The 22369-nt window shown below is 52.5% G+C and overlaps 1 protein-coding gene across 1 annotated transcript in view; it reads left to right on the top strand.

Moving 5' to 3' along the window:
• The window catches only part of Ptgis (prostaglandin I2 synthase), a 42028-nt gene extending 23477 nt beyond the window's left edge, over positions 1-18551 (top strand). The window contains exons 6-10 of the mRNA XM_028868565.2: positions 5701-5882; positions 12548-12716; positions 13897-14078; positions 14353-14504; positions 18014-18551. Coding sequence (XP_028724398.1) covers positions 5701-5882; positions 12548-12716; positions 13897-14078; positions 14353-14504; positions 18014-18158 — 830 coding nt within the window. The 3' untranslated portion in view covers positions 18159-18551. The remainder of the gene's footprint in view (positions 1-5700; positions 5883-12547; positions 12717-13896; positions 14079-14352; positions 14505-18013) is intronic.
• Positions 18552-22369: the final 3818 nt, after the last annotated feature.

The raw sequence follows: 22369 nt of genomic DNA, 5'->3' as shown, positions 1-22369 counted from the left end.
GAGGCTGCTTGCCGCGGCGTGGCAGCCAGGAAGTGGAGAGAGCTGGAGAAAGGGCCTGGAGGAAAAGGCACATCCCTGTGACCTGCTGCCTCCAGGCCCCACTTCCCCTAGTCCTTTCTGGCTGTGAACTCCTCTGGGCATTAACCCACCCACGAGGCTAGTGTCTTCACAGTCCAGCTCTCTCTCCATAATGCCACCAGCTGGGGACCAAACCTTCAGTACATGAGCCTGTTGGGGACACATTTCATATCCAGACCGTAGTGGTCCACTTGGATTCGGAGCTCTGGAGGAGACCAAGCCAAGTGTACATGTGATGGGAGCCGTGAGGAGGCCAGGAACAGCCGTGTGTTCCGGCATCTCTGCTCCGCTGGCGGCTTGCAGATAACCACTTCCCTCTGCCCCCTGCTCTGGTGGCACAGTGCAGGAAAGGAGAGGAGAAGACAGACTCAGGGCTCCACCTCCCCATGTTTCTGTGGTCTCACTGTGTCAGATGGGAAGGATGGCGCCATCTTTGAAGGCGGTGTTTAGGGTTGGCCGAGGTCCTAGCAGCACTGCTTGCTGAGGACTTTTGTTCTGAGTGTGGTCACATCTGGGGTCCAGCTTAGTGTGTTTGTTTGTTTGTTGTTGTTTTGAGACAGGGTTTCTCTGCATAGCCCTGACTGTCTTGGAACTCATTCTGCAGACCAGGCTGGGCTCAAACTCACAGAGATCCGCCTGCCTCTGCCTCCTGAGTGCTGGGATTAAAGGTGTGTGCCACTACCTGGCTCATCTTTGTATTTTTAATGCTTTATTTCTGCTTCCTTTTGCTTTTTTGAAGCAGGGTCTCTCTGTAGACAAGGCTGGTCTTAAATTTAGGATCTCAGCCTCCCAAGAGCCAGAATTACAGGTGTGCACAGCCATGGAGCAGTTCACACCCCTCGGCTGAAAATGAGGCATCTGCCATACCCTAGGGCCGCCACCCGTCTTTCTGTTGGTTTGCCAGTCTGCTGGGTAGACACTGGTGGCTTTCTGTTGTCACTTGCATATCGTCACAGCATTGTCAGAAAGCTGTCATCGGTCTTTGAATTCTTGCCAGCCCGGAGGGCAGAAAAGGGCATCAACACCCTGCTCCTCTCCCCGCCTACCACGCTGAGGCATTGTCTGGCTTCTCTGGCCTCTGCATGCCTTCTCTGTGAGCTGGCCACACAATCATCTTTATAGAGATTGTTCATCGTCTCATGCAGTCCTGGGGGCTAACGTCACAGAAGCCCCTTTGCAGAGAGAAAAACTGAGGCTCACACAGATGCATGCTTTTGTCATTAGATGCAGCAGGTGGGTGGCACCCTTTGTCTGATTGCAAAATCCAGTGTGTTAAACACGTGTCCCATCCCAGCACCAGTTGCTTCTCCAGAAAACCTTGGCATTTTTTTCGTTGTCCCTCCCTCCATGGGAGCCTAGTCCATGACGAATCCATGAAAGGTTGCTTCCCAGTTTGAGCAGCAGGTGGCAGTGTTGGACAGTTGCCCTCAGGTGGAACCAAGTAGTTGACGACCATGTTAGTGGAGTGTACACAGATGACCCTCTGGACCAAGCCCACCAAAATATCAAATGTAGATCTTTTTCTCCTGTGCTCTCTCCCAGGAAATGATCCTCCAGAAATACACACATATGGTGGCAGAGAAAGAGACTCATGGCCACATTGCCTGGGACAGCAGGAGCTAGAACTCACCTGGGCCAGAGTAGGGGCTGATTAAATACATAAGGTATCACGTGAGAGCAGCCCCCAAATCTGTGAAATAGAAGGGGACGAAATCCGTGATAGTTGCTGACCAAGATGCAGGACGTTGGCCAGAACCTTCCACCTCGATCCAGATGTGGCAATGATGTGTTTGGATTTCTACCTTCAAGGATTTAGATAAGGAAGACAGAATGAATTTCTACAGCACAACCAGTGTGACCTCTTAGGTTGCTGCCTCCTCCTCTTCCTCCTCCTTTAAAAAAATACACACACACACACACAAATATATATATATATATATATATTCAGAATCTCTTGTAGGTTGGCCTCAAACTCCCCTGGTATCCAAGGATGACTTTGAACTTCCAATCCTCCTGCCTCCACTCCTGGGTGCCAGGATCACAGGTGTGCACCACACCGGGTTTGCTTTCTCTCAGCGTTCCCTGTATGTATGTGGAGTTCTCCATCTTTTCAAGTATCTTTCAAATATAAATATATCCACATTGGCAAAATCATACATGTTAAAGGGAAGTTGACCCTCCAGGGCCTCTAGTCTCGAGAGTCTTATGCAGTAACAAATAAGGGGGTGTATGTTTTACTTTAAATATTTTTTTTTTATGAAAAGGGGCTTTTAATAGCGGGGGAGGGGCTTGAGAGGTAACCTTGCTGTGTAGGACGGGACAGCTGGGAAATCCCTGTGTCGCCCAGGCTGGCCTCAAACTGGCGACCCTCTTGCCTCTGCCTCCCGAGTGCAGATGTGTGCCGTCACACTCAAGAAGAGTCATTCACAGAGTCATGGTGTGGTCAAGATTCTAAAGGCCCTGAGGTAACACACCAGGCACTCCCAGCTTGTCTCTGCCGGGCCATCTCTGAGCTGTGGTGTCCAGGAAAGACACTTGAGCTGCAAGGCTGAAGGCTTCTCTCTGTGGATAAGGAAGTGACTGAGTCCCAGAAATGGTTCAGGCCTCAGTCAGACCCACACGACACAGGCTTCTGCATCTCCCATCTGGGTCACCGCCTCTGTCCTTAGAACTGTTCTGGGCACAGGGACAGATGGGGCCAACCATCCTGAGGTGCTTTCTAGTTGTTATAAAAGTCCATAGCTGGAAAAGCCGGGCGGTGGTGGTGCACGCTTTTACCCCTACCTAGCATTCGGGAGGCAGAGGCAGGTGGATCTCTGTGAGTTCGAGGCCAGCCTGGTCTACAGAGCGAGATCCAGGACAGGCTCCAAAACTACACGGAGAAATCCTGTCTTGAAAAACAAAAAACAACAAACAAACAAAGAGTCCAGAGCTGGAAAAGTGACTCCTGGGTAAAGTGCTTGATGTCGGAGCATGAGGACCTGATTTGGAACCCCGTTACCTAAGTAAAGATTAAGTGTGGTGGCATTTGCCTGTAACCCCGGCACTGGGAGTGGGGGGGATCCACCAGGATCCTTTGGGGTTCGCTGGCCAGCCAATGTGGCTAGAAGGACAAGTTGTAGGTTTAGTACGAGATCCTTTCTCAAAAAGAAAAGGTAGAAGAAGGCAGTAGAGAAGTGGTTCTCAACCTGTGGGTCATGACCCCTTTATGTCAAATGACCTTTTCACAGGGATCACCAGAAAACACAGATTTTTACATTATGATTCATAACAGTAGCAAAATGACAGTCATGAAGTAGCAATGAAAATAATTTGATTGGGGGTCAGCACAACCTGAGGAACTGTGTTAAAGGATCGAAGCATTAGGGAGGTTGAGAACCAGGGCTGTAGAGAAAGGCTCCCAACAACCATCTCTGGTCTCTACATGCACACATCCACACAGCATACACATGTGCACATGTGTACACACACACACACACACACACACACACACACACACACACACACACGGCCACAGTGACTGCACAACAAGAGACTGACTGATGTTGTGAGATTGGCCCTCAGGGACAGCCAGACATTTCTGTGGCTGTGCGGAACCCTTGGCCTCTTTCCTGACTATCTGGTCAGGTGGCTCTGAGGACATCCGGAGCATTGCTGGGGTGATGCTGTCACCTCCTGTGTCCCTTGGTGGTTTTTTAAAAATCCCCCATGTTGATATCTCCCGGGGATTCACGGTCAGCCTGGCTGGAGTCTGGGCCCCCAGGACATGAGGAGCGCTCCAGAACCCCGTACAGAGGGAAACAGGAAGTTTGTGCTTCAGATGAGCCCATAGGCTCCCTACTTTAAATCTGAAATGTTGCACCACCCAAAATGGTACGGAGAAGTTGGGCCCATTGTCTGGAAATATTGCCAACCGACTCTAAAACCAGTGAACAGTGGGAGATGACTTGTCGGCAGAGTGTAGGCCACACACACGTGAGGACCCGAGTTCCGGTCCCAGGGCCCATGTAAAGTGGGGTGTGACAGCATGCCCACAGTCCCAGCACTGGGGTTTACTGCTTTTGAAGTCGGTTGGCGGCTTTTCAGTGGGATCCCCTGGCCAGTACACCAGATCCGAAAGCTCCAGGTTCAGTGACAGATACACAGTGTCTCTGAAAGAAGCTGGAGAGTGACTGATACTCAGCTTTAACTTCCTTATATACATGTATGCGTGCCCCTCAACATGTGCACACTTGTAAGCCTGTGCATGCAAGTCCCCCTCAACATGTGCACACTCCTAAGCCTGTGCATGCATGTGCCCTCAACATGTGCACACTCATAAGCCTGTGCATGCATGCATGCCCCCTCAACACGTGCACACTCCTAAGCCTGTGCTTAGCCACACGCTCCATTCACACAAGCTCCTGGGATTGAGGCTGCCAGGTCTCAGTCTGTTGGGCAGGTCACCTGACACAGTGAGAGAGCTTCTAGCAACCCCAGGTGGTGCCCAATTTCCCCAGGGGTAGCTTTGGAAACCAGTGAACCTCATGTTTGTGTGTGTGCTGTGAGGTGGGGTATAAAGATGAGACCAGTTCCTGGGAAAGCATTGCCAGACGATGCCACCCTGGTTCAGATGGGTAACCACTGTGGTGTCCCCGGGGGATGTGACAGGTGGGACAGCTCACTGGATAGCATTCACGTCAACAACCCAGCCTTGCCTTGTAGCTCACAGAGCACATACCAGCAGTGTTGTTCCGTGTAGACCCTCGGGGCCTGACTTTGTTCCAAGCACACTGCCCTGTGGGTCCTCTCCTATACCTGCTTCATGTCCAGGCTGGTGTCCTTGAGGCAAAGCTGAGCTTCAGATATTCTGAGGTGCTCTTATGGCCTTTGCCGGCTTCAATGCCAATGTTACAAATGGAGAAGGAGACTAGGGTGCGGCTCAGCATGTGCAAAGGCCTGAGTTCCAGCCCCAGCCCCAGGATCTATAGACAGACACACGTGAGTTTCTACAAGAGACCTGGATCACTGGCTTCTTTAGAAAGCACCGACTCTGCCTGGGTGGAGCCGTTTGCTCTGCCAGGCCGGGAGCGGGGGGGGGGGGGGGGGGGGGGGGGGGGGGGGGGGGGAGTGGGGGGGGTGTTGCAGCAGCCTGGAGGTCTCCCCATTCTTCAGGTCTACATGGCCTCCTCAGGGTCTCTTCCTTCGTCGACCTTACCTTTCTGCCCCAGATGAAGTTGAGTGGAGCCCCATATCTGTTTCCGCCAATGGCCAGTGCGGCTCCTCCTGCTGTGCTGAGCCCCTGGTCTTGTGTGCGTGGTCTGGCCTTGCTCTGGGCTAGGTCCCGAGGAGGGAGGCTCTGTTGTCTGGAGTGTGGTCCTCCTACCTGACCCTATAGAGCCCACACGTTTACCAGGTCTCAATTTGGTTTTTGCAAAGGAGAGTTCTCTCTTGCAGGGACAGGGCCTTATGCCTTTCTGCTAAGCGACATGGGTCCCAGGCAAGGTGACTCTTACAGAGCTTCACCCCAAGCTTTCCCACCAGTGACACCCAGAGCACTTATGGCTTTGTGCAAAGCTGAGGCTGGGCGGCCCCGGCCCTGGCAGAACTCAAACCTTTCTCCTCTGTGGTCTGTCCCTGCAGGGGATAAGGACCACGCATGCAGCGTCAAAGGCCGCCTGTGGAAGCTGCTGTCCCCAGCCCAACTGGCCACCAGGGCGAACCGGAGCAGCTGGCTGGAGAGTTACATGAGGCACCTGGAGGAGATGGGGGTGTCGGAGGACATGCAGGCCCGAGCACTGGTGCTGCAGCTCTGGGCCACACAGGTGGGCACGGGTGTGCAGGTGTGTGTGTGCTGGTGTGAGCGGATGAGGGTGTGAGCACAGCCTGCTGGCCGCGCCCACTCCTCGCTCTTTGTCCTGACCAGCAGTCTGTATGACAGGCATTGATTATTTAACATGTGGGGAAATGACAGACTGATAGAAAAGAGGGTCTCGTGGAGCCCAGGCTGGCCTCAATCTTGCTATGTAGCCAGGGATGACCTTGAACACGGTGATCCTCCTTCCCTCACCTCCTGAATGCTGGGATTATAGGTCTGTGCCACCATGCCTGGTTTATAATGTGCTGGGGTGGATGAGGCCTTGTGCATGCGGAAAGTTCACCCGCAGTTTAATGAACTCCTGGACCTGGGCCTCCAGCCCCTCACACCGCAGATCTCTCCCCCCCTTCTCCTGCTGTGATTTTGTCCCATTTGCGGCGAGTTGCAGAGAGCCCAGCTCTTCCCCTCTGCTTACGTCAGAACTTCCTCCCATGGAACCACAGCCTGATGCCAAACTAGGAGGCTTAGCCCAGCCCCGTGATCGTGGTCTAACCTTGTCTCACGATCATCCCAGCGATGCCTCTGTCTTCGTTACTTTCCTGTTGCTGTGATGAGACACTCCAACAAAAGCCAGTTCGGGAAGGGAGGCTGTGTCTTAATCACAGTTCCAGGTCACAGCCCATCACTGTGGGAAAGTCACAGCGGCAGGTGCCTGACATCTAGTCACTTGTGGTCAAAAAGCATAGAACAGAGAATATCGTCTATGCTCAGCTCCTCCGCCCCCGACACAGGGCAGGACGCAGCCCAGGACTGCAGCCGCCCAGGGAGTGGTTCCTGCCTCGGTTAAGGCAGGATTGTCCTCACAGGCATGCCGGAAGCCTTCTCCCCAGGGGTTCTTCTGAATCTCAGGCTGACAACTGAGAAGAGCTATTGCGGTCACTTAACGCTCATCCCGGCCCGGCCCTGCGTCAGCATCCTATGTGGCACTAAGCCCTTCTGCCTCTTCAGCTTCCGTTCTTCTGGTGTTCTCTGCTTCTCACTGTTTTCCATGACCTTGGCGGTTTTATTTGTTTTTGCTTTGAAGTGTGCAGACCAGTGATTCTGAGAATCACTGAAAAGCTCCTGTGAGTGCTTTCAGCAGGTCCTTCTGGGAATGCTTGCATTTCAGCTGGGCTGGGGCAGGAAGCTGAGATCCAGGAAACTGCTCAATGGCCAGGGAGGAGAATGTGTGGTAGGAAGCAGGGCTGCGGTTGGAGCTGACCGGGGTGTCACAGCTGGAGGCTCGGGGAGGCCCCTCCAGCAGAGATGTTTGAGCTGTGTCTAGATGTCAAGAAAGCTAGCCTCAGAGATCTGGGAATCTGGGAATATTTCAGGCAGGGGAGGCGGCAAGTGCAGTGTTGAAGCCTGCCAGGGCAACAGCAGAGACTTGAGTGTGGCAGAGGCCAGGTGAGTAAGCACACCGAAGGAAGAGCAATGGCGTGAATCTCCTCGCAAGGTGGGGGGGCAAGGGAGAGTTGCAGGGTTTTCCTTTTTTAAAGAAACTATTCATTTTGAAGATTTATTTAAGAGAGAGAGAGAGAGAGAGAGAGAGAGAGTGTGTGTGTGTGTGTGTGTGTGTGTGTGTGTGTATACCTGGTACCTAGGAGGCCAGTAGAGGGCAGCAGATCCCATGAAACTGGAGTTATAGAGCTGCCACGTGGATGCTGGGAATTGAACCCAGGTCCTCTGAAGGAACAGTGAATGCTCTTAACCTCTGAGCCATCCCCCCAGCCTTGATTTCTGGGATCTTAAGGTTCCCCTTACGGACAGGAACAGATCACCAGTGAGGAGGCTATGCTGGCCACTGAGATCTTGGAGCATCAGGTAGACAAAGGGAACTAAGATGTCAATCAGTGATGTTAGGCGTGGAGCAAATGTTGACCTGGGAGGAAAGCGCCATTGCTTGGATGCTGAGTCTGAGGCCTGGTCACTGCTCCCACCCCGCCCGGCCCCTTGCCTTTTCTAGGCCCCACTTGGCAGTGACTGTGGGACAGGCTGGTCTCCCTGGGTGATTCCTCTCCATCGACTGGCAACTTATTTTTAGTTGTCCTCAGAGCTATTAACTGTCCTGCAGGCAAAGGCTGGCAGCGGCAGGCCAGGGCTTAATCAGCAGTTGGCCCTACGCATGCCTGATAACATATTTATGGGCCAAAAGGACAGGGTGCTCCAGAGTGTCCTCAGGGCCCCCTGTGGAAGTGACCTCTGTCCACAGAGTAGGGAGTTGGCCAGGCACTTGAGAGCCAGATCCCAGGGAATGGCCTCCAGCAAGGCTTGGCGGGCGTGGGGACAGGTCCTCCCAGCAGAGGGGCCTGGAGGACTGAGTCATGACATCCGGGCAGAAGGCTGTATGGTCCAACAACTCTGGACACCAGCTGTGGGGTCTGCCTGGATATCAGGTGGCTTTCATTTTCTAGCAAGTCAGTCACCACACCCTGCAGTGCCTCAGTTTACCCACCCATACAATAGCTGTGCAGCTCCTTCCTCAGGGTATGGTGGGACAGTGAAAGGAGCTTTTGACCTGCACCCAGCAGGTGGCAAAGGCTTCCCAGGTGTTTCAACAGAGATCTGTAGAACCAGGCCGGTGGCATACACCTGCCATCCCGGCACTTGGGAGGTGGAGGCAGGAGGCCACAAGTTCAAGGTTACACTCTTCTATGGTGAGTTTGAGGCTAGCCTGGGATACATGAGACCTTGTTTCCAAAAACCAACCAAATGAAACATCAGCAACAGAAATGTATTCAGCCTCCATGCGCATGTGTACGTACGTGGCTTCATTCTAGAAACTGGGTATCGAGTAGTGGGCAGGGCAGATGAAAGTTCTCGTCTACAGAGCAAGCTTCCAGCAAGGGAGAGCACGGTTAATGCATGGGTGAGTCTGTGAGGTCACAGGAGAGGATAGTAGAGAGGCACCAGTGGACAGGTGACTTCCGAGCAGAGACTTGGCGTGAAGGGTGAGCCACCACGGGGGTCTCTGGAATGAGAGTTCCAGGCAGAGAGAATAGGTGCAAAGGCCGTGAAGTTGGTGTGAGGGTGATGTATGGAGAGGTAGCAATCTGAGAGCCCCCCAGACCCCCCAGACCCCTCCAATGAGGGAGCTTCATTCCAAGCAGCAGATGTGGCCTGTTGTGCTTTAGAGGAGAAATGGAGGCCAGGAAAGCACAGTCTCTAGGTCAGAGAATGTGGGGTGGAGAGGGCAGGGGAGAGGTGGCAGGTCCTGGAGTCCTCCATGGTAGGCGCAAGGCTGGGAGCCAGTGTCAGCAAGTATCCAGTCAGCTTTGGTGGAGCCCAGGAGGGGGAGAGGCTGTTAACAGCGGGGGGTGGGGGGGGCGAGGAGGGGCAATCAAGGCGGAAGCTCGGGGCTTGGTCGCATGAGATGCAGATGATGGTCTAGAGCTCAGGGTAAGGATGTAGGCCAGAGAAAACCTGTGGGACCAACAGTGGACAGACGGCAGTTAATGCCATTGCACTGGGTATGGGGGTGGGAAGCAGAGAGCCAGCCAAGGAGGCATGCGGGGCAGTGCCGAGGTGGGACACCCACACAGACAGTGTTTGGGGGGCATGCAGGGCAGTGCCGAGGTGGGGACACCCACACAGACAGTGTTTGGGGGGCATGCGGGGAAGTGCCGAGGTGGGACACCCACACAGACAGTGTTTGGGGGGCATGCGGGGCAGTGCCGAGGTGGGACACCCACACAGACAGTGTTTGGGGGGCAGGTTGAGGAGCCGGAAGAAGCTGCCGAAGTCGAGGAACTGTGCCTGTGATGGCTATTGCATATTGGAGACCGTGAGTCACAAGTAATAACTCCGAGTGATATTGAGCTGTCCTGTGGGCCAGCCGTCCCATTGAGTGCTCTACAAACATCGTCTGGATCTTCTCCAAGCTGCCTGAAACTGGGGGCCGAGGGCCAGGAGGAGACTGATGGGGAGGTAGCATCCCAAGACCTGGGAGGAGGCAGCTCCTGAAGAACGAGATCTAAGGTCCAGGCTGGGGTGTGTTGAGGGTGGAGGAAGGTGTCTGGAGCTGGGACAGGCTGGCTCCAGTCTTGGGCAACCACTGCCCTGGGGACTCTGGTGATAGGGAGCTGACTAGCTTCTCCACCTCAGGCCAGCCACCTTTCCACATCATCTTCCTGTTCCACTACTGCCTCTGCCTTCAGCCTGACCGTGAAACAAGGTTAGACCAGAAAAATTAGACCATAAGCTAGCTGAGGCTAGCCACCATGGGGGAAATCCAGGGTGCACATATGTGTGTACACACACACCGTGCAGTTGGCCGAAAGATGCTAAGGCCATTCACTTGTCTAAATCCAGCTTTCTATTTGATTTCATATCATAACATGGACAATCCTCACAACATGACAGACCACCATGAAAACCACGCAGGACACTCCTGCAGTACACCCGTTAAAAGCGGAACATCCCGTAGGAAATCCAATCGGGCCCAGATGTGGTGGCACACACCTTTGAATGCCAGCACTCTGAGGGTAAAGACAGGTGCATCTGTAGACCAGCTTTGAAATTAGAACCAGAGTATCGAGTTCTAAGTTAGTCAGGGCCACATAGAGAGACCCTACTTTGAAAAACAAAAAACCAAAACAAAACAAAACAAAAAAAATGAAAGAAAGGGAAAAAAAGGTCATGGATTTAAAAGAGAGCAAGGAGTGTATGAAAAGAAAGGTTTTGAGGGAGGAAAGAGAAGGGAAGAAATGATATCATTATAGTATAAGCTCAAAAAATAAAAGAAAATTAAAAACAACAAAAGAAATTGAAACAGGTTGAATGGGTATGTGAATGCAAAGAACGTCTGTCTGGGGCTGGGGACATGGCGGGGAGATGAGCTGTTTGTCACGGGCTTGCCGTGTACACACGAAGACCCGAGAACATTCCCAGAACCCATTTACAAAGAACAACAAGCCAAGCGTGAAGGCACACGTCTGTGATCGCAGCACTGGGGGGACGAGACGGCCAGACCCCCGCAGCTCGCTAGCCTAGCCTACCTGTCTTAAAACAAGGCGGGTGTCACCTGAGGAACGACAGCAGAGGTTGCCCTCTGACCTCCACATGTGAACACACCCCCATACTCACCCCCACCCAAACAGGAAGTCAGTCTGTCCCCTCAGCCTCCCAGCCCCCAGCCTCTGTCCCACAGGGTCCTGTGTCTCCTAGTCTTGTTCCCTCACATGACCCCTCTTCAAACACACAGCAGCTCCGACGAGCCCTGCCCCATACCTTGCAGCCTTCTGCTCACTCCTGTGGGTCTTTCAGACCCAAAGGAACTGGGATTTTGTTGTTTGTTTTGTTTTTAGAGACAGGGTTTCTCTGTGTAGTTTTGGAGCCTGTCCTGGTTCTTGCTCTGTAGCCCAGGCTGTCCTCAAACTCACAGAGATCTGCCTGGCTCTGCCTCCCGAGTGCTGGGATTAAAGGAGTGCACCACTACTGATTGGCTAGAACCGGGATTTTTAATTTTTTTTTTTAAACAATTTACCACATGATAGGCCATCACTCTCCTCTCTGGTGTCAGCTTGTTTCCGATTCCGGGGTTCTGTATTAGGACTGCAGTTCATGTCCTCTGCCCAATGCAATTATGTTTGTAAGACCGTATTGGGAAAGATGATGTCTAATGATGCTGTTTGAGTCTGTGACTACAGTCACTTTTAGGATAGACAAAACCTCCCTGCAGGTTGAGGTTGCTCGGGATCCGTGTTCGAATCTGTGAAAGGTGCGGAGGAGCCCAGTGAAGATGTTTAGGCAGGTCTGACCTGGTCTTGGAGCACACCATGTCATTGATTTTCCTAGGTGATCTTTTGGGAAGTTTCAATGAATTTTTGTTAAAAAACTAACAATCTTTATTTAAATGCTTCTCTGCCCATCCTTCGAGAGATTAACCGTAACACAAGAAGCATTAAGGAAACTTGGTCTTCTAAACTATAAATAGCTATTGTTATCAGCTAGTTAAACCCGGCAGCCTGTGTTGATAGACATGTGCTCACAGGTCTGTGGATCTGGCTGGGTCTAAACTGACCCAGCTGGGGCAATTTAGCTGTGCCCTGTGTGTCTTTCATCCTGGATCCAAAGGCCCAGTCAAAGCGGGGACGTAAACAAGGTCTCTGAAGGCCAGAGATCTACTATTCATTAATTCCACTTCATGTTATTTGTTAGTCAAAGCAAGTCCATGACTGAGCCCAAGTTCAAGGGCAGGGAGACGTCGTCTGCTTCTTCTGTGGAAACTGTAGAGGAACACGGGAAGCCCCAGGCTTAGCCACCCTCAGACATTCCCAGTGTTCTGCCTCTAGGGCTTGCTCCTCTTTTACACTTGTTTGGATGAGTTACGGAGGCTTCCCTGCGTGACCCCAGACCAGGGGCTTCACATCAGTTACGGAGGCTTCCCTGGGCGACCCCAGACCAGGGGCTTCACTCGACGTCAAGACGGCAGGAGTGGCCTTCATGCAGGTACCAGGCTGAACCAAACAAAGCTCCAAGAACACTTTGGCCACAGTCTGGGGCTGAAGATAACTGACGACGTCTGGGTGATGGGCCAGCGTGGGGACCAGGCATGCTGAGCGCTGCACTGTAGCTCAGCCTGAGGAGACCTCTTGTTTCATTTGGTGAGTGACAGGCTTCTCCTTGTTGCAGGGGAATATGGGTCCCACGGCCTTCTGGCTCCTCCTCTTTCTCCTCAAGAATCCTGAGGCCCTGGAGGCTGTCCACGAAGAACTGAAGCGTGTTGTCTGGCAAGCAGAGCAGCCTGTGTCACAGATGCCCACCCTCCCACAGAAGGTTCTCGACAGCATGCCTGTGCTAGGTAGGATGGTCAAACCTGCTAACCTGGCTACCTCCAAGGGTCCCTCCGTGTCCTCCATGCCCAGTATCACGACCCAAGTCCCCTGGTCTCAAGGGATTCTTGAGTGTCAAGTGTTTCTGAAACACCTGTAATGGAAAAGGGACTCAATCCGAGTCGTGCAACTGGAAGTCTCTAGCTTCAGGCTCAGGTGGACCCAGGAGCTTGAACGGTGTTGTCAGGGCTAAGTCTCTCCCCGTCCTTCAGCCTCATTTTCTCCTGGGGTGCCCCTGGTCTGTGGAGGCCAGCAGCTGCCGGCAGCTGGAGGCGGGGCCTCTCATCCAGCATTCCTATCTAAAGTCCCAGGAATGTGTTCATTGGCTTTTTGGGTTATATGCCTGCCATCCAGAACCAAACACAGGGCTCAGGGGGCTGAGCTGAGCCCATGAAAGCTCAGACCCGCCAGCTAAGAGTAGGTCAACTGTCCAATTTCTGGACACAGGGGTGTGGTTCCTAGAGGAACGTCAGGGGACTATTTCCAGAATGGAATGTACACTGTAGGTAGAAGCAGACACCTGTCCCGGCCAGTGGGATCTTCAGCAGAGACGCTAGGAGGGGGAATGGCGAATGAAAGGGACAAGAGACACAAAGAATTGACAGCAAGACAGTATTCTGATCAAGATGCAAAATTTTATTTTTCTCAGGTGGGTTTTATAGTAAGCAGAGCAGGAAGCTTTCATTGGGAAAAGATCAGGGGACTGTTGGGTTGCCAAGCAACCCAACCAAGCAACCCAACCACAAAACATTGTTACTAATGGTCACTGTAGCAGAAAGATAAGGAAATGTTATTTTCTAATAACTCAGGACTTGTCCAGGCATGTCAAAAGTTTCTGGTTAGTGGCTCAATACTGGACAACAGAAACTTAACTCAGGCAGGCAATATGGCATGGCTCTTGAAATTGTCCTCGGCGGACACCGAGGCCCTAAACTCCCCCTCAGCTCTCTGATATCCCTATGGCTCCCACTTTCCCATGTCCCCTCACATCCAAGCATTTCTCAGGGACCACAGAGCGCACATTTCGTTATCTGGCTCTTCCCACCTTGCTGTGTGACTGTGTGCAAGGTGTGCAGCCTCTGGCCACTGCTCTGTTTGTCCAGAGGGTGAGAGGGCAGCTGGCTAATGCTTCCCGCCTGGTTCTTGCAGACAGTGTGCTAAATGAGACCCTCCGGCTTACGGCTGCCCCCTTCATCACTCGTGAGGTCATGGCAGACCTGGCTTTGCCTATGGCAGATGGGAGGGAATTCTCTCTTCGACGTGGTGACCGCCTCCTCCTCTTTCCTTTCCTGAGTCCCCAAAAGGACCCAGAAATCTACACAGAGCCAGAGGTCAGTATCGGGGGCAGGACTGATCATCTCAGGGACTGTGGGTGTGGGGGAAACGAGCGAGCGAGCGGCTGAGGGATCAGCTGAGTGGCAGCCTGCTGTGATCCTTGCTCCCTCTGCAGCCTGGGAATCGGCCTCTCCACAGTCCCTCAAAGCCGGCCCCTGTCTGGTCACTTCCCATTATGCTCAGTTATGACAAGTCTGCACGAGATTCCCAGTCCTTTGTTCTGGTGCAGGCTTGTGTGGAGTGACGTCACACCTCACCCTCTTGTTTCAGGTGTTTAAATACAACCGATTCTTGAACCCAGATGGGTCAGAGAAGAAGGATTTTTACAAAGATGGGAAACGGCTGAAGAATTACAACATGCCATGGGGAGCAGGGCACAATCAGTGCCTGGGGAAGAGCTATGCCATCAACAGTATCAAACAGTGAGTCCTCAGGGGGCAGTGCCCACGTGGGGGCAGCATGCATGGCCCAGCAGGGAAGGGGCCCACTGGTGGGGTGTGGCCAGGGCAGGACTTGGATGTGGTACAGGATGTAGCCAAGGTGCAGTGACACTTGATACCTTTACTACTCTGACTGATGGCCTCAGGCTGATTCCAAACCTGCAGAGACTCAACTCCTGTCCGCAAATCTGTTTGTGTTTTTAAAAATCAGAAGAGTTCTTGGGGAAAAAACAAAAAGCCATGTTTCTGATTTCTTACACAATGGTCAGATCTGGCAGGAGTGTTCTCCCTGTGAGGGTGGCGTGGGAACACCAAACGCTGGCTGCTGGGTCCAGCTGGCCATGGCTGTCCATCTGTAGCTGCCCCCATCTGCAGCAGGTTCACACCTTTGTGGCAGAAACTGGCTGAACTCCAGGGTCCCCCTCTTGGCTACTGTAACTCCCGAGAGAGCTGAGAAGCTCTGATGTGCTCCTCCTGGGATTCCCCTGACCCTCAGTTTCCAGGGTCACAGACTGCTTGGACCAGGGACTGTGCTATCTGCCCACTGCTCCATCCTGGAACCTTCTGAGCCTGTCTCCTCAACTATAGAATGTGGGTGCTGATTGCAGCTCCAAATGGATCAGCATGGAGCTTTCTAAGTGCCCATCCCACCACGTGACTCATCACAGGCTTTGAGAAATGTTAGCTAGTGTCTGTATCATTCACATCATTAACATGCAGGCGCCATGCCAGGGGACAGTAAGTCATGTTAACCTTTTGATCACTTTCCTCAGAGTAAAGTGGAAATAACATGGAGTCACTTCTGCCCTAATGCTTAATGTGCCTTCCTCCAAACCGCCTTGTCATGCATAGTCAGGCAGTGAAAACAGTGGGTGCCAGGCTTAGGAGCACTTAGAGTGCCAGCCATGGGGTAGGCTGAGGCAGGCGGATGGCGAGTTCAAAGCCTGCTTTGGCCACTTCATGAGCTCTTATCTCAAAAGCAAGAATAACAAGATGATTGAGGTTGGGTCTTGATGTGGGACGCTGGCTAGCACACACGAGGCATGAGGCTCCATCCTCAGCATCACAAAATAAACACCCCAAAATAAAACCACAGGTTATAGGCAAAGGGAGCCTGAAGCCTAGCATCTGAAAATGTCATCGGTGACACCTGAGGAAGATTAGAGCCAAATGGAAGGTGGTCATGCAGTTTTACACATGCTTAAAGAATGCACAAAGGGTGGAGAGCGGGCTCAGAAATGAAGAGTGACTGAGCTACTGCAGAGCACCTGAGTTTAGTTCCCAACACCCTGGTAGGGCAGCTCACAACTGCCTGTAACTCTTGCTGCAGGGGATCTGATGCCCTCTTCTGGCCTCTTCGGGTACTGCACTCATGTGCACATACATCTCTCCCCACACACACACCTCCCACATGCACATAATAAAAAATAAAACTTTTTAAAAGGACACAAAGTCTGATGAACGGGGCGGTCAGCTGATGCTCATGCATGCATGCTTGGCTAGTGCAGGCTCTGCATTCACCGCTGCATCTGGAACGTGAAACAGCATGTGAGCAAATGTGAGGTCACCTCTGCTCATGTTTGTGCCCTAGCCTATCAGTCACACCAGGAAAGATTCTCTCATTCAGATTAATAACTATGACAGAGCTTTGCTGTTCCTGCTTCATCCGGTTAAGGGACAGGCAAAAGAGGTGTTGGGTTTTATGTGTTTAGCATGGTACCTTGTAGCATGAATCTTAAAAGTTCTTATTAATAAAATCAAACTCGAGGCCAGTTATTGGGGTCCATGCTGGTAAATCAGAGAGACAGAATAAGCCACAGCTATCTCACCTTGCCAATTCCTTAGCTGGTCTTGTCTCCTCAGACTGGAGGCCTCTGAGTCCTCATCCCAATGGCTCTCAGCTGAACTGCTGCTCGAAAGCCTGAAGCTTAACCAGCCAAATGCCTAACCAGCCAAAATGCTTCTAGTTTCTCACCCTCACGCCTTATATATCTTCCTGCTTTCTACCACCACTCCCTGGGATTAAAGGCTGGCTTTCTGGGATTAAAGGCGTGCCACCATGCTTGGCTATTTCCAATGTGGCCTTGAACTCACAGAGATCCAGAGGGATTTCTATCTCTGGGATGCTAGGATTAAAGGTGTGAGTGCCACCATTTTCTAGCCTTTGTATCTAGTGGCTGTCTGTTCTCTGACCCCAGATATTTTTATTAGAGTACACAATATTTTGGGGAACACAATACCACCACATCTCCTCTCTTTTTGTCTAAAATTAAAGAAAGCTTATAACTAATACAAGAAAACTATCTAATAAGTATATACAATATATACAGACAGAAATTACATTAATGATGTCTAGTCCATTAACATTTGACAGATTCAGATAAAAACTCCATTATATATATTAACAATGTCCAGTCCAGTAACATCTGATAAACTCAGACCAAAAAAATTTCATTACTTTTCTTATTTAAAACAAGGAGTTCCTTTTTAAAAGTAGATTCCATAATCTCCCCTTTTATCTTATCTGACTCATGGCACCTCAACAAATGAGAGGATGTGTTGTGACCTCGGTCATTGTGAGCTCCCTGATAGGAAGCTCTCAGCCAATGGCAGCTGTGCTAGCTCTGACCGTTGGGGACACAGGTCGTAAGACCTATCTCAGATAAACTCTCTTTCCAGAGCTGGAAGAGCCAGCTTGCCCTTACTCCCTTTGACCCCCCAGGAAAACCAAGCCCCCAAGTGGGAACAGACCCCGGGGAGGGTCACTTCTCCTTAAGTCTAGTGGGCCAGTTTCCCGCGGCTCATCCACTTGCCAGCTCCTCTTGCAGTGAGAAGAGAAAGTCCTGGCTGTGTGCTCTGCCTGGCTTTGGGCCCCTGAGTTGAGGTGGGGGACGGTGATGAGGCACGGGACAACTAGGATCACATGGACAATAGTGAGTCACAAGGCAGAGCTTGTCATTGTCACTGAGGCACTGATGGCATCCTAGACATGACGGCTTTATGTGTCTCCAGAAGGTGGTGGCAGAGCGTGCCGCCTTGCAAAGGTGGTCCCTGGTGACAGTTGCGTCACTTGTAAGAAGTCTTAAGGGAGTGGTGCCGGCTTTAATTTCACAGGCACTCCTGGTGGGTGTGGCCCTGGCCGGGGCTGACTGTGAGATTGCTAAGCTTAGGGAAAGGGGACACAGGCTTGTAGAGAGGCTGGAAGACACAGTCTTGTCACCACGCGCATTGTGATGCATCTGGGACTCAGGACTACCCAGGTGCGTGGGTGTGGGGTTGCAGAGACGTGGCTGGGGCCCTCCCTCTGGCCGCTCCATTATCTGCACATGATGCTGCAGGCAGGAGAGCTGGGGAACCACACTCTGGCTCTTAGGGCTGCGATGTAGAAATGACAGCCATGGGCACAGCCACTCAGCTCGGAGCTGTCCTCGCCTTACCAGGCTCTGCCAAGCCCAGAGAAGCACACAGGCTGACACCCTCTCTCCCTACAGATTTGTGGTCCTCCTACTGAGTCACTTCGAGCTGCAGCTGGGCAGCGAGGACACAGAGATCCCCGAGTTTGACCTCAGCAGATACGGCTTCGGTCTGATGCAGCCCGAGGAGGACGTGCCCATCCGGTACCGTGTCAGGCTGTGACCTGTGGAGCAGACACGACACTCACCTGGGGTCTCCTGACTTCCCGTGCCTTCCTCACTGGCTCTCTTGTTCTAGAATGCTGTATCTAACGGAGGGGACATAGAGGACATGGAGAGCCAATAAAAGCTCTGTATCCCGCTGTGAAGACTTGCTTCCAAATCAGGCTGCCTGCGCTCCAGGTTCCCCAATGCCTCCTGTCCCGTGGTACCAGCAGTCCCCACCACCATGCCCCCGACTCCCAGAGCCGTCGCTGTCCCCACCTTTAACAGCTGGTGTAGTCCAGGCCTTGGCCAGAGTGGCAGATGTGGGTCATGGAGGACCCGTAAGGATTAGTCAGTGTGTTTTAAGTTCTGTCCCCAGATTATTAAAGAGACATGGCCCTCCCTTTCTTCACGTGGATGCCTGTCCTCTGTCCTTGATTCACAGACAGTGGGTAGTAGGGCTTTCCTTGTGTTAAGACTGGGATGCAGTGTGACCCGGAAAGGCCTGGCCCCGTGAGATGTTTGGAGAGTCAGTCTAGGGAGTCTGTCCCTGCATCCCAGCATACAAACCCCTGCTACAGTGTACACAGGCCGGCAGAACAGCTTTGTTCAGCCTGTACTTCAAAAATCAACATAGCCAGGCATGGTGTCTCATGCCTTTAGTCCTTACGAGGCAGAGGCAAGCAGACCTACATGAGTTCCAGGACAGCCAGGGCTACACAGAGAAACCCTGTCTCAAAAAACCAAAAACAACAAAATCAACGTAGTAGCCAGGTGTGGTGGCGCACACCTCTAATCTCAGCACTCGGGAGGCAGAGGCAGGAGGATCTCTGTGAGTTCTAGGCCAGCCTGGTCTACAGAGCTTTGTCCAGGACAGCCAGGGCTACATAGAAAGATCCGGATAAACAACACAGTATAGATCATATTATCTGTGGAGGATTCCTGTGGATGCCCTGGCCACATGGGGCCGACGGTCCCAAGAGTAGCTCTGCTTGGGGTCCCCAGCATTCCTTCCTTGAATGAGGTTTTAGCCGAGTCAGCATTGGCACCCCTAGTCCCTTCTGGTCCCGAAAGCACTGGAGTCTGGCCCCTGTTCTGACTCTTGGGGGCACTGGTAGATGAAGTGAAGGAACCAGCCAGCTTGTCCTCTGGCCTCGCTGCTCACCTGACTCTGGTCACCACAGCCTTTGCCCAAGTCAGTGGTGAAAACTCACCTTTGTGTCCATTTCAGACTGACTTCAAGGGCACCGTGGCTTGCAAACCTCCCTGTGACCGCAAACGTGCTCACTGCTATTAGGCCTTGTTTCCCAAGTGTCTTTATTCTTTTTATTTTTATTTTATTTTATTTTTGAGGCAGGATCTCTCGGGATCTTACTATGTAGACCAGGCTGACCTTGATCTCAGAGATCCACCTGCCTCTGCCTCTCAAGTTCTGGGATAAAAGTGTGCGCCACCATACCCAGCATTCCAAGTGCCTTTAAGTGCTGAGATGGGCACAGCAGACCTCTATTTCCATTCTGCACAGCATCCTGAAGAAGATATGGTGTTATGCCAGCTTTCCAGATGAGAAAGCCAGCTCAGAGAGGTTAAGTGACTTGCCTGGGGTCACACAGCTCTTGGCAGTAGAGCTCAGCCCACACACCTCTCCTAGAAGCAGATGTTGGGTGGACAGTCTGTTCTTCATGCCTAGGGCTCCAGGGGTAGCGGTGGGACACTTCTGTTTGGCATTAGAGAGCTGGCAGCCAGGAACACCCAAACATGGTGCAGCTTATGAGAGACAGGCACATCTGTGATGAGGTCCTTTTAACTAACCGGAAAGACAGAAGAGGCCCTGCGCCCATGTGTTCCAGGGGCTCACCCCTCAGAGCAGAGCCAGGTCTGGGAGGCTTCCCTGGCCCTGGGTCTCCAGGCACCCTCGGGATTCCCGGATAGACAGTGTGATTGGCAGGAGTCTGGGCATCCCCAGGGAAACCCATCTCCATGCTTGGGTGACCCCCCACTGCTGCCTGCTTCTTCTTATCTTTGCAGGAAATCAGAGCTGGCAAACCTCCTGTGGGAGGATGAGCCCGTTTCCATGGCAACCCCCAGTTGCCTCCTCGCGGCTGGAAGGGGAGGAAGAAAGCGGCAGAAATAGCTGCTGAAGGTCTCACAGGCTTCAGTCCTGGTGAGCGAGAGGGAAGCCCTTCAGAGCCCCATCCTAACTGAATCAGACGAGACTGTCCCCAAGATGCTCACCTCTGCTCAGCCACGGGCTGAGTTCCCTTGAAAGGTGGCGCCTCCTCAGCCACAATCAGGAGGGGATCGAGTATGGGGAAGATGGTGAAGACCAGGCAGCCCCAGCGGGGACCCGAGGAGCTGAAGCAGTGTCACGCATGCCCCCATTTAAATTCCTCCCCCTTTCCATGTCTTTCCTTCTTTGTAACAGGCTGGGAATTTAGCCCGTCGAGAGGTTAGCTAGCATGCACAAAGTCCCGAGTTCATCTCCAGTTGTGCAGAAATTGGGTTATGGTGGTGCACGCCCGGAATCCCAGCAAGGTAGAGGCAGGAGGATCAGGGGTTCAAAAGTCACACTTGGCTACATAGTGAGTTTGAGGTCAGCTTAGGATACACAAGACTGTCTGGAGAAAGAGGAAGGGCCGGAGGAGCTGGCAGCTTAGAGAGGAGAGATGAATTGGCCGCCTGCACGGGCAGATCGCACCTCTCCATTCCGGGCTGTACCCAGGGTGGCAAGACGTGCTACCATTTCCCGTTTGATCAGATGAGGTGTTCCCTGGCCTTCTCACTGTACTTCTGCTGTTCTTTGCTGTTCATCAAATGTTCTCCTTTAAGCAGATTCGCTAGTTTTTCCAGGGCTGGCAGGAGTGGGCCTATTATCATCCACGCCCCGTAGAACTGTGAAGAGTAAACCGGCCCTGGACAGTGGAGGTCAAGACTCTGGGCCCCAGAGCCTGTGCTCTTGGGTTAGATGAGCCAGTGTGCTGGCTGGCTGAGGCCTCGCCCATGTCTCTCCTCAGGTTTCTCATTGGTGGACCCACTGTGGGCGAGGGGTCCAAAAGAGGGGTGAAGTGCTTATGGCAGGGGGTGGGTGGTAGCCCAGTCTCCGGATAGAGGAGCCTACACTGAACATCTATCCCAGGCGTCATCAGTCTGGATGCTTTTGTGATTTTTAATAAACACAGCGTCACAGTGTGTTTCATGAGCGGCATAGTGGCTCGGCCTTGCCGTTTCAACACAGCGCTCAAACTCTGTGTCATGCTGTCAGATGGACACGCGCTTATTAAAGTGGCCTTGCTCATGAACTGCCTCTGTGTGATTCTGAAGAGGGAGCTCCTGGGTCTGGAGGGGAGGTCGGCTGCTGGGAGGCGGCGGTGAAGAGGAGGTCCTGTCCCACCAGGTCTCACCCTGGGAGCTTGTTCCTTATTGTGAACAGCTGGAGTGAAGGGCTTAAATGGGGGGCTGGGGGCTTAAATGGGGGGCTGGGAGGGAGGGTTAAGAAGAGAGATGGGGGGGGGAGGACAGCAGGGAGCACTAGCCAAGGACAGCAGAGAGGAGAGGAGAGGAGGCAGGAGAAGCCCCAGGCCTGAAGGACACGGAAGTTGAGCTCTCACCAAAATATACCAGGAGCATCCGCTTGCTAGCCCTTGATCCCTGCGGCTTTGGTTTCTCCTTTTGCTGACTCCTCTTGTGTGTCTTGGAGTTCCCTGGCTCCTTCGAAAGGAAGAGAGATTAGCTTACCTTTAATTGCTCTGCTGGAAGCCTGCGCCTTGCTTGTTGCAGTATTTCATCATCTTTTGGCCCCACACCCTGGAAGTCAATGGCTTTCAAAGTCCTGGCCACAGAGAGGCTCCCTCTGTGGGGACTTTCTGGTGGCACTCATATTTCTTCCCCGGAAGAGACCCCAGGAGACCTTGCTGGGGGGTCTTACAGAGCACAGTGTGCACAAAGCATTATAATGCACAAAGCCCTAGGCTGTTGTTAGGTGGTGGGTGGGAAGGTTCAAGGATGGATTGGGGTGTGGTGAATGGGTGGATGGATGGATGAATGGAATGATACATGAGTATCTGGAGTGGATGTGTGGTTGATGAGTGGATTCATAGGTGGATAACTACATTGTGTGTGTGTGTTGGGGAGAGGATGGATGGATGGATGGATGGATAAATGGTGGAAGAGTGTGAAATGGGTGCATAGGTAGACGGAAGGATAGATGGGTGGGTGAATGACAGAGGGACA

The sequence above is a fragment of the Peromyscus leucopus genome, chromosome 4 (genome assembly GCF_004664715.2).
Source record: "Peromyscus leucopus breed LL Stock chromosome 4, UCI_PerLeu_2.1, whole genome shotgun sequence".
Classification (NCBI taxonomy): domain Eukaryota; kingdom Metazoa; phylum Chordata; class Mammalia; order Rodentia; family Cricetidae; genus Peromyscus; species Peromyscus leucopus.
Note: the sequence above shows the minus strand (reverse complement) of the source record. Positions and strands in the feature narration are given on the sequence as shown.